At 41.7% G+C, this 9260-nt stretch overlaps 1 protein-coding gene across 3 annotated transcripts in view; it reads right to left on the reverse strand.

Moving 5' to 3' along the window:
* Nucleotides 1-742: 742 nt before the first annotated feature.
* The window catches only part of PRLR (prolactin receptor), a 134400-nt gene continuing 125882 nt past the window's right edge, over nt 743-9260 (reverse strand). For all 3 annotated transcript variants that reach the window (XM_004678090.2, XM_012721930.1, XM_012721931.1), the window contains exons 8-11: nt 7715-7856; nt 6545-6644; nt 6001-6070; nt 743-2428 (exon numbers count right to left, since the gene is read on the reverse strand). In XM_004678090.2, coding sequence (XP_004678147.1) covers nt 1406-2428; nt 6001-6070; nt 6545-6644; nt 7715-7856 — 1335 coding nt within the window. In that variant the 3' untranslated portion in view covers nt 743-1405. The remainder of the gene's footprint in view (nt 2429-6000; nt 6071-6544; nt 6645-7714; nt 7857-9260) is intronic.

Consider the following 9260-nt stretch of genomic DNA (forward strand, 5'->3'; position numbering starts at 1 on the left):
AGAAAAACCAAACCAAACCCTTCTTTTGGACACAATCTATTAGATAGACCCATTCTCCTTATTCATAGTGCTTTATGAAGATTCCCCCAGAGAAGAGGAGAAGCCTCTGAGTAGTTCTAAACCAGAGGGCAAAGTCATTTTTGGTGTGTGGAGAACCCTAAAACACTAGGTTGGTGGTTGTTGTTGAACATATCCTGGAGATAAAAAACATCATAAACTGTATTACCCTGTGTCAGAAATTGATTATTCTCAGCTGCTTCATATTTCTCCATGGGCTTTGGGTTGGTATGGCATTTCACTCCACAAAAGGACGGCATACACTAATATGTACTGTAAATACTCATTATAACCTCATAGCAGAAAACACTGTACCCACTGAATACGTAAACAGCTGTACTGGGAAGATAGAAAAGAGTCTTTTGTTTTACCGAAGTGATAGAAAAATACTCTTCAAAAATACATTGTGAAACTTATGGGTTTATATTAAAGTAGAATTTATATGTACAGTAAGGCAGTATTCCATTAGCATCCTGCTGTGATTATCTTTTAAATTGAAGTTAGTCTTTGGGGATTTTTTTTTCACTAAGAGAAGATTAGGGTCTATAATAAAGTATCTATCGTGCTGACATGTAGCAGGAAAACATTCTAGAAGGACTCAACACAGGAAATTCATTTGCCTCTCATGTAAGAAAATTTTACTTCCAAAACTATACTCTCTAGAGGCTTTAGAATGAAACACAGTTTTTTTTTTGGGGGGGGGAGAGGGGAAATCTATGCTTAAGAATCCGAACTAGTTAAAGAATTGGAGGCATCATTTTTACTTGCATATCCGTAATGCATCACCAAGGTATTAGGAAGTGATGTAAACAATTTGCCAGGTGTTCTGGAATGCATTCTTATTTAAAAATCGTGTTCTATTTGGTTTTCATCCTAATAAAATGAAAGAGGAGTGCAAAGGTCAAGTAATTGGGTTTCAGAAGTGGTTTTCATGGCATTTTCCTCCTATCTGTCATCTTCCTGTGGTAAACAGTTTTGACTATTTCATTTCCTTCTGTCACATACCCAACCATGAAAGCCCTTCCCAGAAGCTATACCTATTGGCACTGTCCCTTAAGAAAACTAAGCAATGTGCTTTTATTTCATCGAACACATAATTGTATAACTAATGGCACAAAATAAATCTACAAATCACAGTTAGGAAACAAAATGATTTGTTCTGGAATCAGCTACTGGAGAAAGAGGCAACTGGTTGAACATGGAGCATGGAAAGGCGTGAACTGTGAGTTTTAGTAGTGTCATTCTGACTGCATTCTCGAACATTCTCTAGTGGATTGCATTTCATGTACTCTGTAGTGTTACCTGAAGAAAAATCACATTTGGACCAATCATTTTGTGAATCAAGAGATCACTGAAAAGAGTGCGTGAAACCTGCGGGATCCAGGTAATCCAGCCCCGCGAGCTGCAGTCTGCAGTGGCTTGGCGTAGGAGGGGAGGAGGTCAGGTCTTTCTCTGCTTGCTCCTGTGGGAGAGAGGGCAGAGACTCCTTGGCTAGTTCTTCAAATAAAGCCAGGTTTTGACCTCGTGGATCCTGCACTAAGACCAGGATGTTGTTATCCATCACCCTGGACACCTTCGCATACTCCTTGCTGGCTTCCGGAGTGCCGGGCTTCTCTGTTGCATCTGCGTCCTCTTTCTGTTTGGGGAGCAAGGACAGAGCCCCATCTCTGTTGACCTTGTGAATCTCCACATAATCCAAGGGTTTCGCAGAAGCCACAGGGCTCTTGCCCTGGGGCAGCGGCCATGCTGTGGTGTGATCAGTCTTGAGATACAAGTTTTCTACCTTCCTCTGCTCGGCTACCACTCCCTCCTCTCCAGTCTCTGTGTTTTCTGAGGATTTCAAAGCATGTTTGTCTGTTTTGTCCCACAAAGTGGCGGAGGCCCCTGCTGCGCCCACGGCCAGCTTACACACATCGGCAAGGCTGTGGTAAGATGTGGGGTCGTGTTGCCCAGGGAGCTGTGGCAAAGGCCACGTTGAGGATTTGGATCCACTGGTGTGTAAACAGGCGATTTTGCCTTCCGAGCTTGGGTTCTGGGCTTTCCGGGTGCTGGGAACATTTGCTTCGGGGGGATTTTCTGGCTTCTCAATGGTCTCGGGAGTGTGGAATGTTGAGGGATTGGCCCGGGGTTCCTCACACTTTTCAGACAAAAGGGAAGGGCTGTCGCAGCTTCCCCGGCCAGAGTCGCTGTCGGGGTCCAGATGGGTGGGCTTTGTTCCTTGACTTGGGTGTTCTTTTGAGTGGGGAGGCATCAGCTGCTGGTCCTCGCTGTCATCCACCTCTAGAAACTCCACCAGCAAGTCCTCACAGTCAGAAGTGGGAGGGAAGTCTTGGCACCCCAGGACACTCAGGAGTTCTTCAGACTTGCCCTTCTGTGAGAAGAACAGGGAGAGAAAGCCGTTAGCATCAAAATGCGGTAGGGAGGTCAGCCCCATAGCCGCACGTGGGCGCACGGCTGTGGGCAGGTGCGATGTGGCAGTGTCTTCGCAGACTCTCCCAAATTTCTTATATTTATTTACCAGGCTATCTAGAATCACCTGCTTCTCTCTTTATCCAATTTTTTTTTCCAAGTTAACTCATTATTTAACTTAGTCTCTAAGCAATAGAGATCATGAGCTTTATGGGCAAGGAGTCTATACCCATCTAATAACCATGTAACTATTAAGTGAGAAAAGCTTGTTAAGCTTCTAAAACCGCAATACTTACTTCACTCAGCATCACCCACCCAGCTCCATCCATGTTTACCTTTTTGATCTCCTAATAACCTTCCATTGTGTCTACAGACCACATCTTGACCCACTCATGTGTTTTGGGGCACATAGGTTGTTTCCATAGTTAACTGTTCAGACAAATGGTCAGATAGGACCAAAATAAAGCAGACTACAGAAATGAAGCTTTCAGAGAGGAAAGGGAACGGGGAGGGGTGAACTCAAAGGGAGAGGAAGCAGAGTGCATGATGTTGGCTGACTGTGGGTACTTTGGTAGTGTGTGTGCTGAGGTGCCATCACCAGAAGGGGTTAATCCTAGACTGCCAAGATACAAACAGTGATATAAACCAGTGTTACCTCAATCAAATATTTTGAAAAACAAAGCAAAAACAAAACCAAACCTAAAATCACAGTGTGCATGAATTCTACATTGGGCTGGCAGAGTGAATCTGAGATTGGTTTCTGGTCTCTTAACTTCCCCACCACTTTATCAAGAGTCTGGCAGAAGTCAAGTTGGGCCCTCTCTGGTGTCACAATGGGTTAAATCAAAGCTATCTGCAGCCACTGCAGCGTGAGTTCAATCCCCAGCCAGGGAGGTGACCCACATGGCGCAATAGACCTGCTCCTGTTTTGCCTTCAGTCGCTCTGCTTGTTCTGCTCCTCACTCTGTCTCTGGTGAATCCTCTCACCTACTGCACCTCTGGCCTGTACCCCAGATCTTGTATGAATAAATAAATAAAAAAAAAAAGTTGAGTCATGTTTCTCCCTTTCTTTCCTCTTCCCGCTTCTCTGTTCCCCTCTCATCCTATCTTTTTCTTCTTTTCCATTTCCTCCCTTCTCTCTCCACTCCCTTCCTTCTTCTTATGCCACATCCTTCTCTTTCCTCTTGTTCCTTTTCCTCTTCCTTTCTTTCCTCTTTCTTCCTCCTGTCTCCACCTCTTACTTTCCACTCTTCTTCCTGATCTTAAGACTTAGGTCAGACTCTGGTGCCTAAATCATCTCTTTCACTTATTATTATAACTTTGGACATGCTGCTCCGTGAGCCTTAATTTTCCTATTTTTTTTCTTTTATAACAGTTTATTTTTACATCACTTTGTACATTTTTTTTTCCATCTCAACTGTAATCCCCGCAGGTTTCCCATCACCAAGTCACCTATATGCCATCACCATAATCCCGTGCACTTCCCTCTCCACCCCCCCGTTTTTGATCCCATTCCCCACTCCACCCCCACAAAATGTCTCTGGTATATGGCTGTTTATTATTATTGTTATTTTTTTGCCTGGTTCCATTATTAATTTTCCTATTTATAAAATGGGATTTATAAGGCCTATTTGGGGAAGTTCTTATGAAGATTAAAGGTAACATGATTACAAATATAAGACCATCTCACTAAAAAGGCAGCCATTTTATCATTAAGTCTTTGTGGGTACAAGGTTAAATTGCTAGCTGATAATAGTTACATTAGTTAGCTGAGATGTTTATTTTGGTTCTAAAAAGGCCAGTGGGCTTAAAAGCACTAGACTGGGTTCCTAATTCTTTACTATGAGAAATCAGGGTGAATGCAAGCAAACCGCTATGGAAAACTGTTTAGAAGTTTCTCAAACTGCTAAAAATGGAGCTTCCATGTGACCCAGCAATCCCACTCCTAGTATCTATCGAAAAGATACAAAAACACTGATTCAAAAAAAAAAAACACCTGCCTCCCCCCCACCCCCATGTTTATTGCTGCTTTATTTACAACAGGAAAAACATGGAAACAACCCAAATGCCCAAAAGTAGATGACTGGATTAAAAAGATGTGGTACATATACACAATGGAATACTACTCAGCAACCAAAAAAGAGAAACTCGTGCCCTTTTCAGCAACATGGATAGAGCTGGAAGGGATCATGCTTAGTGAAATGAGTCGGAAAGAAAAGGAAAAATACTGGATGGTTTCACTCCTAGCAGGAGCATAAAGAACCAGGGGAAAAAATAATAATAATAAAGAACTAGGGGAAATCAGAGTAGAAGGACTCATGTTTGCCAGGAACAATTTAAGAGGGAATTTGAGGGATTTGAGAGGGAATTAAATTTAAGTGTTTTGAGCAAAAAGAGGGATAGAACATTTTTACATTTCTCTTTAGGTTGAAATAAGTAGTTTCAATTCAACCTTAAGCTTAACACTGATATCCAAAAAAAAAAATTATACGCCAGAGATGTTTTATGGGGATGGAGTAGGGAATGGAATAAAAAATGGGGAGGTGAGTCCACCTCACTGGACTATGCTGATGGCACACGGGTGATTTGGTGATGGGAAGCCCACGGGGATTACAACTGAGATCGAACAAGCCACAAAATGATGTAAAAATAAACTATTGCAATTACTAAAAATATTTAACTAAAAAAAAGATATAAATTCCCTATCACCTTGTTATGCCACTTCTGGGTATTTGTCTGAAAAATATGAAAATACTAACTGGAAGAGATATCTGCATTCTCATGTTAGCTTCGGCAATATCTGCAGTCGCCAGGACCTAGGCACAACTAAGTAGCCATGGTCGGACCACAGGATAAAGAAGAAGTGGTATATATACACAATGGAGAACTATTTAGTGATAAAGAGGAGGAAATCCCACCACTTTGCAGTTTTATGGACTGACCTAGAGCATATTTTGCTTAGTAAACTAAGCCAGATAGTCAAACACTGTGTCATCTCAGTCATGTATGGTACACAGAGGAAACACACAGAACAACTAAAGAAACCAAAAGAAACTTTGAACTGTAACACCAGGTAGTGGTGCCCAGAAGAGTAAGGGAAAGTGGGGTTAGGTGAAACAGGAAAAGGGTGACAATGTGAGGGACAGATTCAAACTTTTAGCAATGAACTTAATGTATTCACTTGTTGGTTCTCAACAACGACCGCCAGACCCATAGAAGAACAGAACTGGCCCTCTTTCTAAACTGATTTAGAAATAGTTATCTCTGTGCTTACAAGCAGGCCTCGTAAATCTAGTGAGCTTTACCAGGTCTTTCTCAATATCATGGCATTCTCTCTTTACCCTGTAACATCTGGTGTCTTCTCAGAGGCACCTCCATGCTTCACATACCTCTCTATAAACCATGCTGGAGAGGAGGGCCAGCTGGGGCTGGATGACAGAGCTAGCCAGGATGAATGGAGGGGACTGAGTGTGTATGTGTGGCAGTAATTATTCCAAAGCAGTGACTCACTGCATTCTCTATGTCTGGGCTTACCTCCAGCAGGTGAGTGTCAAATCCTTTTATTTTCGGCCCAGGAACCGGTGGAAGGATGCAGGACACCATGCTATAAAATAATATGTAAGACAGCATAAGTGGACCGTTTTCTCACGTTGTAATTTTGGAAAGATTACTATTGATTTTAAGTAGCTGCTCTCTGCACTGTGGTTGGTAGGAGTTAGAGCTCGAGGTTCCAGAGAATAGCAATCAATGGTAAAGACAATGAGTAACTATTGGGCTCTATGTAGAAATTAGCTTGCTTAACTGAAGAGGCTAATTCTGAAACTAGTGGATGACTTGGACTTTAGTGTCTCTTGATTTTAGCTGCTCTTGACAGCTTGTCACTCACAACTGTGAGTCTCTGCTGAAAAGTACTCAGCTTCAAACAAATGCATTCTGTTGGCATGTATAAAAGGTTTTTGTGGGTGAACACATTGTAACTAATGGCTAAAGCGAGGGGCTTGAATTCTCTGTAGGTTGTCCTTTCCCCATTATCCCTCATAACCCTGACTGGGAGAAGGGATGATAGAGAGTAAAGTACCTATAGCCCTTCAAAGCCACTGCCCACACCATTATCAAGCAGACGACAGCAGAAAGGACAGCCACAAAAATCCACATGGTCGTGTCTTTCATGGTGAAGTCTAAAAAGCAAAGAGTCAGAAAGTTTTGATCACACACAGCATCAAGAACAAACAAACAAGACTAAGGAATGAAACCTTTGAACGTTGAGTGGTCTTCTGACTTCTGTCTCCTTTGATTTGAATCCCTCAAACAGAGTAGTACAATGATGGATTTAATTTCCCCATTATTATTAAATTTTAGTATGTTTTATCATACTCTATACATTTTAAAATCACTTTCCAGATTATTTTATGTGATACATCAAGAGGAAATCCAAGCTTACTTGGTCTGTTGCAGTAATATAAAAAAGCCATCAATGGTAGAAACTTTTAACATACATTGCATTAGGTGCAAGGAAGAACAACTAAGACTCAGAGAGTGATTTCCACATGGGCATGGACTATAACACTGCAGTTTGGCCTTCTGCCTCTGGACTTTATGTTTTTAGTGAGTTGGGGCTGGAGTATAGATGCAAGTGCTCTTTAGGCTGCCAAGAGCCAAGTGTCAATTTCTTACTTCTACTATTTCTTTTTATTCTCTCTGAATATTATATTCTCTGAGTTCTTGAGAGAGTTGGGAGGACCAAACAAAATAAAGACATTGTAAACCATTACCAGTGGAGGGTGAATTATTTCCCTGCAGAATAGTCCCACCATGGCTCCAATGACATATAGTGTTAAGTGTCTTTTATCTCATGCCTCTTGTATGAGACTAACATGGTAATTGATATTAGAGACTGAAAATCAGTTAATGCTCTTGCAATGGGACATCCCCTTACAAATTGTGGGAGAACTGAATGATGACTTTGCATGAATGATAGGTATGGGGCAGATGAGGAGCGCAGGAAGACGGGCCATCAAGACTTCTGACATGTGCCATGCTCATGTCTACAGTCTCATCATAGAAAAGCATCCTAGTTAGCCCCTGACCCAGGGAGCAAACCTACACTGCAAATGTCTTTGCATTGGGAAAGATGACAAACCTATCCCTAGTCCTTTAGGATAAAGGCTTAAGTTACATAAGATTTAGTAAATTCATTCTGTTTTAAAAATATTTTGGGTTGCAAGCAACGGGGGGCCAAGACACTCACCATTAGGTATCTGGATGGAGCTCTCTGGGCTCCACTCACTCCAATATCCATGGTCTGGCTTGCAGCGGACCTGGACAAGGTATTTTTGTCCTGGATATAGGCTGAGGATTTTAAACTGAGTCTGCTGCCCAGCAAAATGGGTCTAAGAAGGAGCAAGGAAAGCAGAAGTTAGTTCTGATTTGTGTTATAAAGGAAGAGACTCTCCTCACATATAATAAACTATTGGAGGTGTAAGGCTAGATGGTCAGACTTAGTAGATATTGTATTCTCAGGAGCTCTATCTACCTCCTATTCCCTCTTAAAGGTTGCTCATACAAAAATTATTAGGTTTCCTATCTCTCCGTTTGAACCTCTTTCAGAAAGACAAAATTTTGTTCACCAGCATCTCGGTACAAATTCTCCTTTATGTAAGATGATCAATTAATAAAATTGGAAAAATTCTAATTTTGTAAATCCCAAAGTGATTCAAAGATTATTTATTAGCATAAAATCCCTAAGTGGAAAAGGACTGGGCATTCATTCATGTAGGCTGAAGCCATAATGCACAAATTAAACATGACTTTACAATCAAGGGATCAGGTTGCGAAATCCCTGAAACAGCAGTCAGTTTTAGCATTATTGATGATCAACCAGATGCTTTGTGTCCTCTGATATGATGTAATATGAAGCATATAAGATAACCTCTGAAGTATTCCTTCCCACAATTGTTCAATCTGCAGCTAATCAATTTTTAGGTAAAAAGAAAAGGTAGCTAAGCAATGTCATAAAGATCAACTCAGAAATGTAAAAGATAGGTCATTTTACGGACCCAGTGTTCTGAGCATGGTGGGGCGATGTTCAGTGTGTGGCTCTGGAGGAAATTCTGGTTTGGACAAACTGTTAATGATGTATTTTTGAAGCAACTGTCAGAATTAAAATATAGCCTGTTATTAAATGATATTAAGAAATTTAAATTCATTTTCTATATGAGAGTAGTATTTTGGCTACACTTAGGCATGTATTCAAGACATGTCCAAGAGTATATAAGGGTGGAATATCACAATGATTGCCACATGGGTTCTTGAAGTTCTTAAAAATGAATAAAAGCATAACAATTCACCAAGGGCAGGCTGCTCTAAGGTCCTCCCCCCACTCAGGGCCATTTAAGTACTCTCAGGTATCTAGATCTAAGATATTCTTAGGAAGTGGCTTGGAAACCTTGTGGAAGAGGTTGATCAGGGCAAGGAACTGGCCCTGGCAGAGCAGCGAAGATGAGCCCTCACTAAATGCCAGTGGAAGGGAGAAGGACCTTTGGAGGGCTGGAGGGCTATGTTGGCATCAGAAGGCAAGATGGCATCCAGATAATTACGAGAAATAACCTGTTCTCATTGTGAGAGTTTGATCAGAGGCAGGTCATGGTTCTTTTTTTTTAAGCGTGGGTAGGAGGAAGGCAGATGGACATAGTACACTGCTGAGGGGAGCAGCTGGTGCGTCAGGATATATTTGCTGTGCCATGTGGGTCACCTCCAGGGCAGGGATCGAACTTGCACTGAAGCAGCTGCAGCTA

The sequence above is a fragment of the Condylura cristata genome, unplaced genomic scaffold, assembly GCF_000260355.1.
Source record: "Condylura cristata isolate star-nosed mole 26May11 unplaced genomic scaffold, ConCri1.0 scaffold00007, whole genome shotgun sequence".
In the NCBI taxonomy this organism is placed as follows: domain Eukaryota; kingdom Metazoa; phylum Chordata; class Mammalia; order Eulipotyphla; family Talpidae; genus Condylura; species Condylura cristata.